Source organism: Triticum urartu, chromosome 1A (genome assembly GCF_056163025.1).
Source record: "Triticum urartu cultivar PI428250 chromosome 1A, HENAU_Tu73, whole genome shotgun sequence".
Classification (NCBI taxonomy): Eukaryota; Viridiplantae; Streptophyta; class Magnoliopsida; order Poales; family Poaceae; genus Triticum; species Triticum urartu.
In genome coordinates this window covers 224,213,281-224,233,117 of record NC_141873.1, presented here as the reverse complement: position 1 = coordinate 224,233,117, position 19,837 = coordinate 224,213,281, and the positions used below count along the sequence as shown (strand labels likewise).

Here is a 19,837-nt window from a genome sequence, read left to right as displayed (position 1 = left end):
GAACTAGGATGTTGTAAACACCTGATCGGGTAAAGACCGATTTGTCGCATAATGCGAAAAAATCGCAAAAGATTTCTAACCTCGTAACAGCTGACCGGCTCACGCCGCATCATGACAGTCAGTTTTCGGCTTTATCTACTGAGGTGCTCATCCGGATAGACCAGGACACAATCGCAGTACTTCTCCCTTTACTACCCTAGCCGATAGAGCGGAATGTAAGGACAGGAGCCGGGCAACCCAACTATTTACCAAAGACATGATTCGGAGCCAATGCATATAATGCTGAATTTCGGGGTGCCGAATTGTACTGTAAAAGTGTTCGGACATTGTTGCAATAAAATGGAGTGCAGAAAAACTGCTGGCGATTTAAGGCGTACCAAAGTGTACGAGTGCAATTGATAAGATTATCAAGAAAAAATGAAGTAGCAAGCTAGTGCCGCAAAAGTTCGGCCGCAATATGTTTCCATTATAGTTTGATTAATATATCAAAGCGTATTTTGTACAAATAGTGTGATGCGGAGCATCCCAAGGTCATCCCCATGGACCTACCATCATCTCATCAAGTGCCTAGTGGACCCATGACTCGATCACGTGCAAGAACTCTTGAAACCGAGGTGACGTCTCTCCTCTCACAATTCCACTTTGATGCACACGAAGCATGGCTACTACCTCATATGGACACTTTGTGCATACTCAGGTACCATGGAGAAGCTAAGGAGCAAGGTCAAGAAGAAGAGGAAGATGGATGAGAAGACGGAGAAGAAGGAGGGCTGAAGGAAAAGTCCCAGCCACCGGACGACCGGCCAGGACCGGACGTCCGGCGCCTGAAGCATCAGCCGATCCCCAGCGAGCGGACGTCCGGTCCAGACCGGACAACCGGTGCCCCGACACCCAAAGCAAACGAGTGGACGTCCGGTCCGGACCGGACGACCGGTGCACCTGCACCCGAACCAAAGTCAGTGGAAGTCCGACGTTTCCGGACGTCCGACACCCCCATCACAGAGCAGAACCAGCGGACATCCGGAGGACATCGGACGACCGGCCACTCCTGAGACTCCGGACGTCCGGTCACCAGCGGACGTCCGGTACCTGGCTGCGTCCAGATTCGGGCTCGAGGCCCATGTACCCCTACTTTCGCTCCCATTTGCACTTAGACTATAAATAGACCTCTCCCACCTCCTTTCTAGGGTTAGCAAATGTTTAGCTCAGATTTGTGAGAGAGCTTTGCTCATCCACTTGGTTACCTTCTCCTCAGAGATTCGAGCCTCCACCGGAGAAGATCCCCCAAGTGGATTCAAGACCTCCTTGCGGAGAAGAACATCAAGACCCCCTCTTGGGCGGCCCCATCAAGACCTCCTCACGGAGAAGAACCGGTTACCGTGTATCGTCCCTAGTTGTCTGTGGATTCGTGTATCGTCCTATGTACTCGAGGATCTAGCACATGTGTGACTTATTCATGTCGGTTTAGTGATTTCCTCTTGGGTTTTCCCTCGTTTTCCCCTCGTGTTCTTCGCGTTCTTGGACGGGATCCGCTCCTTTCGTGAAAGATCGGCCCCTAGGGTTCCTACCCTACATCATCTTGGTATCTAGAGCAAGGTTGATCATGATTTCAGAGCTCCCTCTTCTTTTTCTAGCTTGATTTTGTTGTTTCTCGTCCTAATCCGAAAATCCCCACAAAAATAGCCCCAAAAAAATTCTTGTGTTTTGTGAGTTTTGATGATGTTTTGTTGGTTTTGATTCGTGAATTTGTTGTGTTGCAAGTGGATCTAGCCTTCCCCCACCATCTCCACCTCGAAATCCATCCAAAATCAACGAAATCCTATCAATTTCGCATTGACCCAGACCCGCCGGACGACCGGAACTTACCGTACGTCCGGCGACCCAGGAACCACCGGACGTCCGACCATTACCGGACGATCGGAACCTCTACACCGAGCTTAAACTAGCGGATTTCTGACCCTACCGGACGTCCGGCTACCGGACATCCGTCCACTTCCGGACGACCGCTACTGTAAAAAACTGTTTTCGCTCAAATTTTGTGTCGGCTTCCACCACATCATCCGCTACACCACCACCGACTTCCGCAAACCTTTTCCAATAGCCCAACCCGCACCACCACTTACCCGCTACGTACTCCGCCACAATTGTTACTTCGAGGGTTTGAGAATTTGAATTGCGGTACCGTATACTTTTGTGTTTCGGCTATCTAGGTACGGTTCAACATCGACATCACTGCCTCTCATCTTCGCCACGGACGCGTCATCAACAATGACCACCTCGACTACGACTTGGTATTCGTGCCACCATTTTGACACCATACCGGAAGTAAGACCGGTAACCTCATCTTGGTATTGGACATATCACTCTTGCCATTACATTGATAGCCACCTTAGCCTTACTCCTTTGCGTTGCTTACCCATCGAGACTAGCCATCGAGTATTGCTAGCAACGTGACTTGTGCACATTAGTGATCATACTTCCCATAGCATACATACATACATCATTGTTGCCTATATTGGTATCATCTCTTGTGTCACAAAGTTTTCATCGCATACTCACTTGCTATCTTGGTTCGTCAAGCATTGCATGAGAAAAGAGCTCACACATCAAAGAGCCAACCAAGCTTTTAAGCAAAGAGGAAAGATAAGCAAAGAGCTTTTAAGCAAGAACCATAGCATCATACAACATTAAGATTGTCATACTCGATCATCTTGGATCATATCATAGCAACACCTTGCATAGAACATATTTGGGATAGAAGTCCTTGCATTTTTGCTAAGTAGGTTGTGCACAAGTTCTTGTATCCGCCTATTGAGCAATTGTGCTAGCGTCTCTCTAGTGTTGTGCAACAAGAGAATTTTTGTGGATTCCACATTTTGTAATGTAGGGTAGAACCCTAGTAGCCCGATCTTTCACGAAAGGAGCGGATCCCACGAAGAACATGAGGAACACGAGGGGGAAAACGAGGGAAATCACGAGGGGAAGCACGAGAGAATCACTCAACCAACAAGAAATAGTCACACATGTGCTAGATCCTTGAAACTCAAAGAGATACACGATCCAAATCCAACAAAGGACGATACATAGGGTAACCGGTTCTTCTCCGTGAGGAGGTCTTGAATCCACAAGGGGATCTTCCCGTAAAGGGGTCTTGAATCCAAGGTGGATCTTCTCCGAAGAGGGGCCGCGGTCTCTCTCAAGGAGTAGATCCGATATGGATGAGCGAAGCTCTATCTCTCAAATGAGCTATCCCAACGCTAACCCTAGAAAGGAGGAGGTGGAGGAGTATATATAGTCTAGGTCCACGAACGGGTAAGTCAGGGGCGAAAGGTTACATGGGCTTCGGCCCGAGTGTCTGCGCGCAGGCAGGGCCGGAAGTTCCGGGGACGGCCGGAAGGTTCGGGCATCGGAGGTCTCGGGCGAAGGTCCGGGCAGGGTCCGGGCTATCCAGAGAGTTGGCAGACTCTCCGACGGCTACGGGTGCAGCAGGGCCGGAAGCTCCGGGATGGCCGGAGGTTCCGGTGGCCGGAAGTTCCGGGTAGCGGCCGGAAGTTCCGGGCTTTTCAGAAACTTGTCCAGGCTTCTTCTTCCTTCTCTTCCACGCTTCCCTCGCGCTTGCACTCCTCCTCGTCATCCGTGAAGCTCCGACAATACCTATGCATGCACGATGGAGGGTCAAGTAGTATACCATCCTCGAAGGGGTCAAGTGAGCACGTGTAAAGGAGAGGATTCACCTATATGTATGTGAAGTAGATGTCGCACGTGTCACTTGCCGAATGAACTCTTGACATGGTGATGTCCATAGGATGCTCCGCATCATCCCCTCCCCCTTGGGAAAGATCCGACCTCGGATCGAAATCCAAATCACCATGGGAAAGAGATGGTGTCGCCGTGTAGTAGTGGTCGATCACCGAGTTCTCGTCATGTTGAAGCTTGAAATGGGAACTCTCCAATGTTGCACCGTCTCGTGATTCCTTCAAAAGGAGTAAGGACAACAAACACTTGGAAAAACAAATGCGGTTAGCGTTAGTGCAAAACCAAGCATTCAAGAGGTGATTCAGCCAACAAGTGTTGTCATCAAGCATAGCATATGGTGTGACAAAGGATTGTGACATGGCATGTAAGCACATAAATTGAGCACAAAGAAGGGCATCATGGAAACAAGCATGTGAATGTGAGGTAGTGATGCAAATATGTGTGACAAGAGAAGAAGCATTTACCTCAAGTTCATAGCAAGCATTCACAAATTGCTCAATGTAAGGTCGATGGTAGGCATATGAATCATTCACAACACCAAGTAAAATGAAGTGTCTAAACACATGGGTCAAGTGCAAGACAATCCAAGCATAATGTGCATGGGGTGTAGTGAATATAGTGTGGCACTTAACACAATAGAAAGAGCAATTGTTCATCATGTGTGAGGCAATCAAGTCAAGCATAGTAATCAAGTCGTGCAAGCTAGTAGTGCGAAGATGCAACATACTAGAGTAAATCATGGCAATCATGTCATGAGAGCAAATAATAGGCATAGGCAATGCACATGACATATCGCAAGCACGAACACATAGCAAAATGAAAGTATCATCATAGGCATGGGGTACAAAGCAAACATAGCAATAGCAAGCAATATCTCCACCAAGCTTGCAAATACACATACAAGTATGAGAATCAATCATCATGCGTAATGCAAAGCATGGGTCACGAATGCATGGCAAAAGCATAGTAATGAGCATAACATGCAAAGTGAACATGGCAAGATGGGCATAGAATATGTAGTGGACAATAACCCATAGCCAAGTGAGGGTCATGTAGAAGAAATGTGCGAAGACTTCGTGTGAAGAGAGCGGCGAGAAATGCGATCCATGGGATCCCAAGTCATCATTGCTCTATAGAGCTCGTCTTGTCAACTCGTGGGATTGCGGGGTTGACAAGAATTCATGGGTACCTACACAAAAGAGACACAAACCAAAGAAATTGTGCGCGTGGTAGATGTACACATCATCCATCATGATGTGTATGTGCACGTGTGAGTTAGCACAAGATAAGCACCTGTTAAAGAAATTTGATGCATGGTATAAGAACATGTCATCCATCATGAAAGAATAGTTATTGTGTATAACATGATGGGGATGCAAATCGAGCATACAAGTATATGGCATAGCAATAGCATGTTTATTCATGGGAAGCATATTGTGCACATAAGTATGAGGATCATGCAATGGATGGGAGTGATCAAAATCTCCTAAAATGTATGAGGAAACTATGGGGGTATCCTCATGAGCAATGTTGGAAACATCTTATGGAGAAAATGGACAACATCCAAAACAATGCATATCCGAAGCTAGGTGGTCATGGCATGGCATATGAAATAAATGATGCAAAGGTAGCATGTCAATATCATCACAAGAGAAACAAATGCCAATAACCATAGGCTTGTCATCTATGCCATAAGTGCAAATTGGGTTAATCTGAATGTCATATGCATAGTCACTATGAAGAGATTGCAAATATGGCATGTGGTCGATCTAATGCATAGCATATGACAAGTCAAGCAGATTGGCAAACATGATGTGACCGAGAGAATTAGCACAAGAAATCCTATGTAACATGGCATCACAACTAATAGACTCCACATGGCAATCATCATACTCATCATAAATGGGTAAATCATCGCATGGGCAAGTCACACTAGCATGAAGCATGGAAATAGGGGGATCAACATCATGCAAGCAATCAATGTCATGATAGTCCACTAGTGGGACAAGAGCATCACCTATGTTACCTTTGTCATTCCACTCAAGTGGTGTAGGTGAGGTGGTAAACACCAAATGGTGGTCAAGATCATCATTGTGATGGAACCATGTGGGGGGTGCATCCTATTCCACCATGGCCATCGTCTTGTCCAAAGGTAGGACGAAGTCGTCGAGAAGCGGCGCATCATCATATAAGGGACCTAGCACCAAATGAGAAGACACAATAGAGGTAGAGGTCAAGTCATTAGTGTTAAAAGTGGCCTCACATGACCTATCAACTATCTCACTCTCTCTATGTGGTGGTTCACTCACTTCCTCAAAATAGGTGCACTCAAACTCACATATGGTGGAGTCACTCATCTCACTCAAGAGGTGGGGGTTGTGGCTCTCCTCATGTGGGAATATTGGAAACACATCATATATGGGGCTAGTGGTGAAATCACTCTCACTCTCAATATGGTGGCTAAAGTCACTCAAATCATCACATGTCGCCGTGGTCGAAGGGAAAATCCCATGCTCAACCGTCTCGTTGTCGCCCTGGATGAAGGCCGAAGATGGCACATCATCACTCTCGCCTCCTAAGATGGAAGCATCATCCTTGCTCGTCACCATGTCGCTCGCCTCCAAAGTTTGGTCCTTGATGGTGTCTGTAGTCGTAGTCGTTGCCGCACCATCTTGAAAAAGAGTCGAAGTAGACTCGGCATCGTCAATGCAACAAAGAGGGATGGCGGTGAAGTCGAACTTGGGAGCATCGTCTTGGAGCTCGTTGGGCTTGGACATCTTGGTGATACTATCCTCATGCTTGCCTTCTTGGACCTTGGTCTTCGAGAAGTGTGCTTGGGGTCGAGAAGCCTTGGCCTTCATGAGTTCTTGTTCCTCCTTGAGAGCACCAATGTAGTTGTCGTCGAGGGACTTGTAGTTCCACTACTAGGAAAAGGGCTAAAGATGAAATTGACACTAATGGCGCACCAGAGAAGTGGTGCGCCACTACTATTTACTAATGGCGCACCACATGAAGATACGCCATTAGTGTGTAAGACACTAATGGCGCACCAGGCACAAGGTGCGCCACTAGTAACAATTTTTTTTCATTTTTTCAAACATAGTAATGGCGCATCGCCATTAGTAGTTAGAACTACTAATGGCGCACCAACCGTTGACTGCGCCACTACTATATTCTTTTTCCTTTACTTTTTTGCAAAACTACTAATGGCGCACCGTCACATAGTGCGCCATTACTAGTTCAAACTAGTAATGGCGCACTGTGCCACGATGCGCCATTAGTATAAAAATTATTTTTAATACTTTTTTGCAAAACTACTAATGGCGCATGTATGTGTGGTGCACCCTCCCCTGCTCCACCGCCGCCGACGAGCACCCCCCACACCCGCCCCCGCTCCACCGCCGCCGACGAGCACCCCCCGCACCCTCCCCGGCTCCACCGCCGCCGACGAGCACCCCCCGCACTCGCCCCCACTCCATCACCACCGACGAGCACCCCCTGCACCCTCGCCCGCTCCACCGTCGCCGACGAGCACCCCCCGCACCCGCCCCCGCTCCACCGCCGCTGACGAGCACCCCCCGCACCCTCCCCCGCTCCACCGCCGCTGACGAGCCACCGCATATATGTTACTCCCAAAAGCATATAAAGTTTGTCAAATTTTGAGCTATGGATATTTAGTTATGATTTAAACAAGTTTGAACATATTTAAACACAAATAAATATCAAACAGCATTTTAAATGTTGTTAACATGGCAACAAACTGCATATTATTTTTCTACATGAAATTCTGAGCATCTAGCATATGTGACATGTTATATTTGGATGCATGCATAAAAAGATATGTGCAAAGAAAAAAATGCATAAAAACAAAAATTGGGGAGCGTGGGAATCGAACCCAAGACCTCCCAATGTGTGTGCTGCGTGCTGACCAGTCGGGCTAGTGTGTGTGTTCTGTTTCGGATACGGTTAGGTGGAATATAACCTGAGTGCTTGAACTGTAATAAAAAATTTGTACTAATGGCGCACGTGGGGGTGGTGCGCCATTGCTGTCGTCGTACTTATGGCGCACCAGGGGGAGGTGCGCCATTGCTAACCCTCCCCCCACTCCACCTGTTCCCCTCTGTCCTCTCTCCCTCCCCCACTCGACCTAACCTCGCCGCAGCCGCCCACGCGCCCCCGCCGCCTCCCTCTCCCCTTTGCTGCCTCCCCCCGAGCCCCGCCTCCCCCCGAGCGCCGCCTGCCTCGCCTCGGAGCCGCCCCGCCCCTAGTTCCACAAGGAGAGGAGGCCCCACGTCCACCAGGAGAGGAGGCCCGCGACCTCCCCGCCGTCTATCCCCGCCTCCCCCAAGCTCGCCGTCTTCACCCTCCGTCGTCTCCGCTCCGGCCACCACCTCATCGTGGTCAGGTAACCCTCCTCCCTCTGCCTCTCTTCTCCTCTCTTCCTCCTCTCCTCCCTCCCGGCCATGCCCTCTTCTTCTCTCTTTTGCTAGGTTTAGGTCAAATCCCTCTCGAATTTAGGTCAAATTAGGTTCAAAAAATTGTGGGAGTAGTGCCTAGCAAACATGAATAATTAGTACTCCATGTGCATTGGAGTACTTGGTACCTGCAAGATTTGGACACACTGAAAAAATGCGCTGGACACACTGAAGAAAATTTTTGTGTCCAGTAAGATTAGAGAAAATTTTGTGCTAATGGTGTGCTGGTAGAACGCGCAATTTTTGTTAGTTCGTTGCCATGTCATGATAGGACATTCAGTTGTTTCTGTTGTTCACAATGCTCTGAATTTGTGTGCCAAAGAGAGTTTTATCTAAATTTGTTGTTCATAATGCTCTAATGGTTTGTCAGTGAATGGTGGTGCAATGGTGGCCTCTGTTTCAAATATTTCAGCAATTACTTGACCATAAATAAAAAACAAGATTTGGGGATGGTAACTCCGGTGTGGTTTCTATTAAATTTAAAATAGTGAGGGTGTCATTTTCATCCATTCATCTCTTTCTCTAGCTTGTCTAAAAGTTATGTTTACAATATTGCTACATTTTCTAGAACAGCCACCACACTATAATATTTCATAAGATGATGATATAGTTAAGAATATTACTTAAGGTATGCTTCTGAATATTGTTGTCCACAATGTCTTCTCGCCAAACGCTTATCCATTTAGGAGCCATGGTCATAAGCAGTCTGCTTGAGGGTGGTCTTCCACAACATATGGAATTTATCCATCTAATGTAGTCAATAGATGTTGTCAAGTGATTGTGTCATGGTTTTGGTTCTGTTTTTAAAAAGGAAAGCCAGTTGTTCAGGCTTCGGGAAATTTTTTTCTCAGAATATTACTGCTAAGCCCAAGCTTGTTAATCATGTAACTTGAGAAAATTATTGGAGTAGATCAAATTCAGCCATTATAATGTTTGATGCCTGCATCAACACTTCTCTGTATTGCATGCGGTTGTTATAGTTGAGGGTCAAAAGTAGAGGTTAGCTTTAACATGATTCGCTAGTGCTTTCATCACTTGTGTGGTGATTGTCTTGGTCCTTTTCATTTTTTCATGGCATTCTTGAGGTGCTGATGTGTCTGAGGGCATGAACCATGATCAGGTTGAGTTCAGATTTCATTAGATTAGATGGATTATCAGAACTTGACGTGGTTTTCCACTTAGCTATCTGAATTGAGAAAAAACATAGCTTTTGCTGTCTCTGAGGCAAAACTTGCTACTCCATATACAACTAATACTACTACTAGACAAGATACTACTCCATATACTACTAATACTACTACTGTATTTCATTTCAAAGTTGTTCTTATATGGGTGAAACTTCACTTGTTTTTAGGCTAGTGTAGGGTGTTGCTTCTTCTGTATGGGCCAACTATGTCACAAATAAATTGTTCCTTCTTCTATATTTGACAAGTAATGACTTGCAAAGATGATGATCATCTTGCTAGTTTGCTGGGTTTTGTCCCCGAGAGGCCCTTGAGTTTGCCGGAATGTCGATTAACTTCCGTTCCGGCAAATTCGGGTACTCCATATGTCCTATTTTCAGCAAAGGTCATGCTGAAATTTTCCGTGAATTTTAGCATGACTTTGCTAAAAATAGGACATATGGGGTACTTGCGACTAATGTTGATTATCTTCTGCTCAAAATTTATGCTGCTATAATGTTGTAAGGGTACTAATTGGTCTCTTCTATTGCTTATCAGAGATGGGGGGAAGCAGCCACCGCCGCTCTGCCTCACCGGAGTACGAGTTGGATGCTTTCGAGTTCTTCACTATCATACTTTCTTCTTCAGTATCAGCCACGAGGCAGGTATATAAAACAAGAGAGCTCCCCTTCACCCATCTCATTATGATAACTCTGTTGTTTGCTACATCACTCCTTGTCCCAAATTGCAGAGGCTGCCTGATGCTTTTATGAAGATGCTGGGTGAAGATCCGCCAGATAATGTGAAGCTCCGACAGGCCGGCAGCGGGGTTCGCAGGCTGTGGGACGTGGAGTTGGTGATCGAGGAGGGCCACATGTACCTGTGCCGTGGCTGGGAGAAGTTCTACAGTGCCTACGACCTGGGGACCGGGTACTTTCTTCTCTTGAGGTACGACGATGACGCCACAACGCTCATCGTGAAGGTTTTCAACAAGACTATGTGTCGCATGCGCTACGCTAAAGACGAAGATGCCAGTGCATTCTGCCTCTTCGTATTCCTCCATATTTGGCTTTGTCTCACATCGATTGTTAATGGTCATTGTTGCATTTGGACAGGCAATGGGAGCAGCAGCAGCGACACTGGCTACAGCCAAAGCAGCAGCGATTATGGCTGTAGCAAAAGCAACAGCGATTCTGGCCTTAGCGAAAGCAGCAGCGATTCTGGCAGCAGCGAAGACAACAAGAAGGATGATCCGGACTGGAGTGGGGGAGAAGAGGAGCAGAGTGGGGATGAGGAGCTGCAGGATGACGATGGGCATCAGGCTGAGGATGACCTAGCGCTGGTGGTGGCTGACCAAGGGCAAGAGATGGTGGTGGCTGACCAGGTGCAAGAGATGGTGGTGGCTGACCATGGGCAAGAGGCGGTGGTGGCTAACCATGGGCAAGAGATGGTGGTGGCTGACCATGGGCAAGAGATGGTGGTGGCTGAGGGTGGCCTCGCGATGGTAGTAGTGCCTGACAATTACCACACACCGGTGGTGGCGTCGGCGATCCCACAGCTGGGCGACATGACCACGCCAATTGTGGTAGAAGACTACATCCCACAGCTGCCTCCACCGCCTCGCCGCTCTTGGCGCATCAGGCTGAGGAAGGAGAAGGAGAAGAACAATGAGAACTGAACTATGTCGGGTATGTCAGATCTCCAAAATGATATATATATATATATACTTAATTACCTATTTATCTCTAATATGCTTAGTTTCCTATAGGTTAGCTCCAAAATTACTTATGTTAGCACAAAATGATCAAGTTTACATAATAAGCTTATAGTCTCCTTCTTATCCAAAATGACATATGTTAGCTTCATTTTACCTAAGTTGGCTCTAATATGCTAACTTAGAGCTTATATGCTTAGTTTCCTATAGGTTAGCTCCAAAATGACTTATGTTAGCACAAAATGATCAAGTTTACATAATAAGCTTATAGTCTTCTTCTTATTCTTTTTCTTATCCAAAATGACATAGGTTAGCTTCATTTTACCTAAGTTGGCTCTAATATGCTAACTTAGAGCTTATATGCTTAGTTTCCTATAGGTTAGCTCCAAAATTACTTATGTTAGCACAAAATGATCAAGTTTACATAACAAGCTTATAGTCTTCTTCTTATTCTTCTTCTTATCCAAAATGACATAGGTTAGCTTCATTTTACTTAAGTTGGCTCTAATATGCTAACTTAGAGCTTATATGCTTAGTTTCCTATAGGTTAGCTCCAAAATTACTTATGTTAGCACAAAATGATCAAGTTTACATAATAAGCTTATAGTCTTCTTCTTATTCTTCTTCTAGTCTTCTTCTTATTCTTCTCTTCTTCTTCTTCTTCTTCTTCTTCTTCTAACTTCTTGTTTATCATTTTGCAGATTTGATTTAATTCATGAAAGCTTGCATGGATGGAGTGCTTCTTTTCCATTTGTGTTTTTATTTTGTATCAATGTGAAACTTTTGTGAATTGATGGATAACGGTGTTGAATGAACATTGTGAAACTTTTGTAATATGTAATGATGGGACTATGTGTTAGCTATGTATGTATGTATGATGAAACTTGTGTGTTGGATATGATCTGGTGGATGCAGGTAACATCGTTACATATGGCCCCCTGTATGCAAGCTAAGCAGATCTGTGTTGTATGTTATCTCTAATATTTTTTAACCTATGAAAATATCAGAAATGAAAAAAAATCCCTAATATTCATACTAGTGGCGCACCACACAAGACACTAATGGCGCACTGTTATAATCACACTAATGGCGCATCACCCAATAGTGCGCCATTAGTATGCCAAAGCACATGGTTAAATATGGCCCCCTGGGAGGCATACTAATGGCGCATGGTGTTCTATACTAATGGCGCACTGCTCGGTGCGCCATTAGTATACCAAATACTAATCGCACACCGGTGGTGCGCCATTAGTAAGAAATACTAGTGGCGTGATACTAATGGCGCACCAGCAGTGTGCCATTAGTGGGCAAAACTGGTGCGCCATTACTAGCCCTTTTCCTAGTAGTGTTCTCGAGGAAGATCGTCTTGGAGATGTCGTTGTGCAATCCCATCATGAAGTGGAACTTCATTGAAATGGGGTCGTCCACGCCGGCTCGTCGCAAGGCAATCTTCATCTCCTTGAAGTACTCGTCGATGGACTTGGATCCTTGGATGGTGTTCTCCAATTGGTGTTGAAGTTGTTCCATGTAGGTTGGAGGCACAAACTCTCGCCGCAAAGCTCTCTTCGTCTTGGGCAACTCATGCCGTAGCTCTCCGAAGGTGTGTGAAGCCACCATGTGGACGCATAGTCGTGGAAGTTCCTTGTAGCGCACTTCACTTGATCTTCGGCAGGGACTTGATGTAGCTTGAGGTAGTCGTCCATCAAACACTCCCACTCGAGATACTCCTCGGGTTCTTGAGTCCCATAGAAAGGAATCGTGTGGTCGATGTCGAGGTCGTAGTAGCTCGTGGAAGTCGTGGACTTGAGCTTGGGGAGCTTCTCTTGAGCGTAGTCTTGAGTTGCTTGTTGGCGAAGATGCCATATATCGGAAGGCGAAGATGCCTTGAAGTCGCTTGGCGAAGATGCCAAAGTGGTTGGTGTAGCCATAGCTCCATTTTGGTGGTGCTCATCTCGCGGTCTTCTCTTGTGGTCATGAAGTTTGGACTTGGCGTGAAGTAGGGCTTGTAGCAACTTGTAGGTAGGCGCATCTCGAGCATCTTCATGATGATGTTGTCGTTGTCGTGCTTGAGCTCGATGTAGATGTCGTTCGTCGTTGTCGTGCACATGTTTCTTGGAGGTGACTTGACCTTCATGACGAGGTGGATCACGAACGTGATGGTGGTCGCCATGGAGATGTGGACGTGGATGACTTGCACTTGCATCATTTTTGCGCTCCGAAGACTTGTGACTTGAATGTCGCCGCCTTGAGGATGATGAAGGGGAAGTAGACTTGATCAAGGCCCGAATCTCCTCCATCCTTGCCTCTTGCTCCTCCTTTTGTGTGGAAAGCTTGTTGTCGATGTAGTCCCTTTTCCTCGCTTCGGAGTGACGAATGTCGATGGAGAGGTTCTCTATGCGCTCTCGCAATCTTGATTGTGCGCCTTGCATTTGTCGTTGTAGATCGAAGATTGACGCTTTGGTGATGTAGTTGTTCATGCCGTCGTTGTTGTCGAAGACCGGAGATGAAATGCCTTGCCTATCCATCACTCCAAGAGAAAAGTGTGAGTGGTAGAAAGAGAAGAACGAATACCAAATGTACCTTGACCGAAGTTGAAAGTGGATCAATGATCACTCCAATGTGGACAAGGAAATAGCACAATTGGTACCAATTCTTGTCAGTTTCTCACACCTACACGAATAAGGCTTATGGTGGAGCTCGGTGAGGATAGTGGCACAAAATGTTTTATGCAAAATGTTAGCAAGAGTCAATAATGTTGAAAGAGATTCACAAATTCGCAAGTGAAGCATGTAGACCAATAGCAATATGTGGCACACGGAAACACACACACGGATAGATAAAATGGGGTCGTGCAACCAAGGAATGAGCTCAAAATGTGGAATCCACGGAAAATGCTCTTGTTGCACAACTCTAGAGAGACGCTAGCATGATTGCTCAATAGGCGGATACGACACTTGTGCACAACCTATAGGAGACAAAAATGCAACGACTTCTATCCCAAGTATGCTATGTATATATGGTTCCCAGTGTTATGATCCAAGATGATCTTATATGACAATGTGGTATGATGCTATTGCACTTGCTTACAAGCTCCTTGTTCACTCTTTTTCTTTGCTTAAAAGCTTTATTCTCTTTTTTTCTGTATGGCCACTTTTGCACAATGCACAAACCAAGATAGCTATTGTGTATATGTGGGAACAAACGTGAGGCACACGAGATGATATGATAACAAGGTGATACCTATTGTATGGTATGTATGCAATGGGGGGTGTAGCTCGATGATCACTAATGTGCACAAGTAACATTGCCGGCAATACTCAAATGGCTAGTCTCGATAGGCAAGTGACGCAAAATGGCTAGGGGTTATCAATGCAATGGCAAGGTAATATACAATGGAGGGATACCACAATACCAATTTTATATGGAGGTTACCGTCCGTGTCGACGATGAGTGGCGCTGATCTTGATGGAGATACCAAGATGATGGAGACTCGTCCCTAAGTAGCGGAAACACCTTAGGAAACGGAAAAACCGCGAACTCAAAATCTCAAATGTCAAAATGGTGGTAGCGGGATGCGGTGGTGGTGTTGCGGAAGCTCAATGGGATTGCGACAATGCAATGATGGGTTATGTGAGTAGGCAATGCGGAAATGGAGGGTAAGGTGGTCAAGCCTATGCGGAAGTAGTGGTGGTGGTTGATGAAGAAGCAATCGTCCCTAAGTAGCCTAGACACCTTAGGAGACTCAAATCACTCCTCAAGCAACCACTAATGCGATGGGGAACAAAATTGGTTAGGTTGCGGAGGTCTGCGGTGGTGTAGCGGATGATGTGGTGGAAGCCCTAGGCAAAGATGCCAAAATGCACAAAATTTGATGGTGTTAAAAGGTGGTGAAACCAAGGTGAGGTCCTCGGCCACGTCGATAGCTTCAAAATGAGCCAAAGAACACTCAAATCGGAGTTCGGAGTGAAAAGTTGTGATGAAAACGGCGAAGAAGGCTGATGCTGAAATTTTGTGCAATGTTTCGGGTTAGGCCGGAAGTTCCGGGCTTAGGGCCGGTAGTTCCGGGCTCCGGAAGTTCCAGGGGGTGGCCGGAAGTTCCGGGGGTCGCGGAAAAACTGCAGGGAGTCTGGGGATTTTGGGGGTAAACTTTCTGCTTAGCCCGGAAGTTTCGGGCCTAGGACGGAAGTTCCGGGGGAGTCAGGAAGTTCCGGGGGTCGTGGAATTTCTTCCGGGACGAACCCTAAATTCCAGATCTGAGAATGGGGGCGGAAAAACTCGATTTCCAAGGTCAAAATTGGGAAGATTTCATGGATAGAAATGGGGGAAAAGATGGGGAATGCTAGATCCACTTGAGACACAACGAATCCATGGATCAAAATCAACAAAACATCATCCAAACCAACAAATCACAAAAAAAATTGGGGTCTATTTTTGGTGGGGATTTTCGAATTTTAGGACGAAATCAACAAAATTAGGCTAGAAAACAAAGAGGGGAGGCTCCAAAATCGAGATCAACGTGGCTCATGATACCAAGATGATGTAGGGTAGAACCCTAGTGGCCCGATCTTTCACGAAAGGAGCGGATCCCGCGAAGAACATGAGGAACACGTGGGGGAAAACAAGGGAAATCACGAGGGGAAGCACGAGAGAATCACTCAACCAACAATAAATAGTCACACATGTGCTAGATCCTCGAAACACAAAGAGATACACGATCCAAATCCAACAAAGGACGATACATAGGGTAACCGGTTCTTCTCCGTGAGGAGGTCTTGAATCCACAAGGGGATCTTCCCGTAAAGGGGTCTTGAATCCAAGGTGGATCTTCTCTGAAGAGGGGCCGCGGTCTCTCTCAAGGAGTAGATCCGATATGGATGAGTGAAGCTCTATCTCTCGAATGAGCTATCCCAACGCTAACCCTAGAAAGGAGGAGGTGGAGGAGTATATATAGTCTAGGTCCATGAAGGGGTAAGTGAGGGGCGAAAGGGTACATGGGCGAAAGAGTATATCTTGTGTGGCTACACCTTCGCAAGGAACGCTTCCCCAACGAACGCAAGTCCAAGCTACTACCATGAGCCGATGGACCATTCAAGGTGCTTGCCCGCTACAACAACAACGGATACAAGATCGACATCCCACGTGACAAGTACTCCGTGAGCGACATCTTTAACGTCAAAGATCTCTCCCTGTACCATGGTGATGAGGATTTCGATCCGAGGTCGGATCTTCCCCAAGGGAGGGGAGATGATGCGGAGCATCCCAAGGTCATCCCCATGGACCTACCATCGTCTCATCAAGTGCCTAGTGGACCCATGACTCGATCACGTGCAAGAGCTCATGAAATCGAGGTGACATCTCTCCTCTCACAATTCCACTTCGATGCACACGAAGCATGGCTACTACCTCATATGGACACTTCGTTGATGCGGAGCATCCCAAGGTCATCCCTATGGACCTACCATCATCTCATCAAGTGCCTACCGGACCCATGGCTCGATCACGTGCAAGAGCCCTTGAAATCAAGGTGACATCTCTCCTCTCACAATTCCACTTCGATGCACATGAAGCATGGCTACTACCTCATATGGATACTTTGTGCATACTCAGGTACAATGAAGAAGCTAAGGAGCAACGACAAGAAGAAGAGGAAGATGGACGAGAAGACGGAGAAGAAGAAAGGCTGCAGGAAAAGTCCCAGCCACCGGACGACCGGCCGGGACCGGACGTCCGGCGCCTGAAGCGTCAGCCGAGCTCCAGCGAGCGGACGCCCGGTCCGGACCGGATGACCGGTGCCCCTGCAACCGAGGCCAATGAGCGGACGTCCGACCCCGACCGGACGACCGGCGCGACCGCACCCAAGCCAACATCAGCGGAAGTCCGGAACCTCTGGACGTCCGGCACCCCCATCACAGAACGGAACCAGCGGACGACCGGAGGACACCGGACGTCCGGCAGCTCTTGAGACACCGGACGACCGGTCCCCAGCGGACGTCCGATACCTGTCTGCACACGGTGTTCGGGCCTGACGCCCATGTACCCCTTCACTTCGTCCCCTTTGCACCTAGACTATAAATAGACCCCCCATTCATCCTAGCTATGGTTAGCATTGCTTTAGCTCATTTGAGAGATAGAGCATTGCTCATCCATATCAGATCTACTCCATGAGAGAGACCGCGGCCCCTCTACTGAGAAGATCCACCTTGGATTCAAGACCCCTTTATGGGAAGATCCCCTTGTGGATTCAAGACCTCCTCATGGAGAAGAACCAGTTATAGTGTATCGTCCCTAGTTGTCCGTGGATTCATGTATCATCCTATGTACTCGAGGATCTAGCCCATGTGTGACTTATTCGTGTCGGTTTAGTGATTTACTCTTGTGTTTTCCTTCCGTTCTTCCTCGTGTTCTTCGTGATTTCCTCGCGATCCGCTCCTTTCATGAAAGATCGGGCGATTAGGGTCTCTACCCTACATCATCTTGGTATCAGAGCAAGGTTGATCACGATTTCGGAGCCCCCCTCTTTGTTTTCTAGCTTGATTTTGTTGTTTTTCGTCATAATCCAAAAATCCCCACAAAAATAGCCCCAAAATTTTTTCTTGTGTTTTGTGAGTTTTGATGATGTTTTGTTGGTTTTAATCCGTGAATTTGTTGTGTTGCAAGTGGATCTAGCCTTCCCCCACCATCTCCACCTCGAAATCCCTCCCATATTCCGCCCAAAACCGCCTCCCGGATCTGAAATTTTGCATTGACCCCGACCACCGGACGACCGTCACTTCACCGGACGTCCGGCGACCCAGGAAGCACCGGAGTCCGACCTTACCGGACGACCGGCGACCGGACATCTGTCCATTTTCGGACAACCGCTCCTTCCACCACATCATCCGCTACACCACCACCGACTTTCCGCAAACTTTGCCAATATCCCAACCCACACCACCACCTAACCGCTACCTACTCCGACGATTTTGCTCGCACTTGGTTTTGAGAATTTGAGTTGCGGTACCGTATCCTTTTGTGTTTCGGCTATCTAGGTACGGTTCGACATCGACATCACCGCCGCTCATTTTCGCCACGGACGCGTCATCAACAATGACCACCTCGACTATGACTTGGTATTCGTGCCACCATTTTGACACCATACCGGAAGCAAGACTGGTAACCTCATCTTGGTATTGGACATATCACTCTTGCCATTACGTTGATAGCCATCATAGCCTTACTCCTTTACGTTGCTTACCCATCGAGACTAGCCATTGAGTATTGCTGGCAACGAGACTTGTGCACATTAGTGATCATACTTCCCATAGCATACATACATACATCATTATTGCCTATATTGGTATCATCTCTTGTGTCACAAAGTTGTCATCGCATACTCACTTGCTATCTTGGTTCGTCAAGCATTGCAAGAGAAAAGAGCTCAAACATCAAAGAGCCAACCAAGCTTTTAAGCACAGAGGAAAGATAAGCAAACGACTTTTAAGCAAGTACCATAGCATCATACAACATTAAGATTGTCATACTCGATCATCTTGGATCATAGCATAGCAACACCTTACATAAAACATATTTGGGATAGAAGTCGTTGCATTTTTGCTAAGTAGGTTGTGCACAAGTTCTTGTATCCGCCTATCGTGCAATCGTGCTAGCGTCTCTCTAGTGTTGTGCAACAAGAGCATTTTTGTGGATTCCACATTTTGGCTCACCCTTGGTTGCACAACCCCACTTATCTTTTTGCGCGTGTGTTTCCGTGTATCGTATATGCTTGGTCTACTTGTTACATTGCATCTTGCGAATCTTCTCCAACATTATTGAATCTTGCTTACATTCACATTAAAAATTGTGCCACCATCCTAACCAAGCTCCACCATAAGCTTTTACTTGTGTAGGTGTGAGAAACCAACGAGAATTCGTACCAATTGGGCTATTTCCTTGTCCTACATTGGAGTGATCATCGATTCACTTTCAACTTCGTTCAAGGTACATTTGGTATTCGTTCTTCTCTTTCTACCACTCACATTTGTCTTGGAATGATGGATAGGCCAAGTACTTCTACCAACCCACTCTTCATGGAGCAAGACGACGACATGAACTCCTTCGTCACCAAGAGTCACCTCTTTGGTGCACAACGTGCTTTGCATCAAGAGCAACAAGCTATGAGTGAACGCATCGACAACCTTGCCGCCGACTTGCGACTTTCTGAGCAACGTACAAGGGACTACTTCGACCACAAGCTCGACGATCACAAGCAAGAGAATGACGCAAGGATGGACGAGATTCGCGCTTTGTTGCTCAATCGCTCGTCTTCCACTTCAAGAAGGAGCCGTTCAAGTCGCCATTCTGACTTTACCCTCTCCGGCTCAAGTACGCCGACATCGAACACTCTTCGTCGAGCTGCGCGCACCGACCGTCAAGCAAACCTTAATCCACTCCGAGACACCGACTCTCAAGTGCGCCGACGATGTCAAGCCAAAGAAGCCTTTGCGCTAACTCGAGAATGGCAACAACAACGCCAACATGAAGAGGAAGAACGCGCGCGTCTACACCAAAATGCACAAGATGCTGAGGCTCAACGTCAAGAACAAAAACTCCGTGACGCTCAAGCACTTGAGGCGCAACACGCTCTACGTGATGCGAGTCGAGCCGTTGCCGACCGAGGCCGACAAGCACGTGAACAAGAGGAAGCACTTCGCGAACAACTTCATGAACGACGATTTCAAGCTCGCCTGCAT

General features: G+C 47.0%; 1 protein-coding gene across 1 annotated transcript; it reads left to right on the top strand.

The window, feature by feature from the left end:
* The first annotated feature begins 10,391 nt into the window (after positions 1-10,391).
* Positions 10,392-11,072, top strand: LOC147990657 (uncharacterized). The gene is made up of 2 exons (XM_087530396.1): positions 10,392-10,428; positions 10,510-11,072. The coding sequence occupies exons 1-2, from the start codon at positions 10,392-10,394 to the stop codon at positions 11,070-11,072; spliced, it is 600 nt and encodes a 199-aa protein (XP_087386522.1).
* The last annotated feature ends 8,765 nt before the right edge of the window (positions 11,073-19,837 follow it).

What these genes read in the sequence shown, in the direction of transcription:
- LOC147990657 (XM_087530396.1), top strand. Translation starts at nt 10,392, where the DNA reads ATGTGTCGCATGCGCTACGCTAAAGACGAAGATGCCA. An exon ending in CGCTAAAGACGAAGATGCCA is followed by an intron (nt 10,429 to 10,509) that starts GTGCATTCTGCC and finishes GCATTTGGACAG; the next exon opens with GCAATGGGAGCAGCAGCAGC.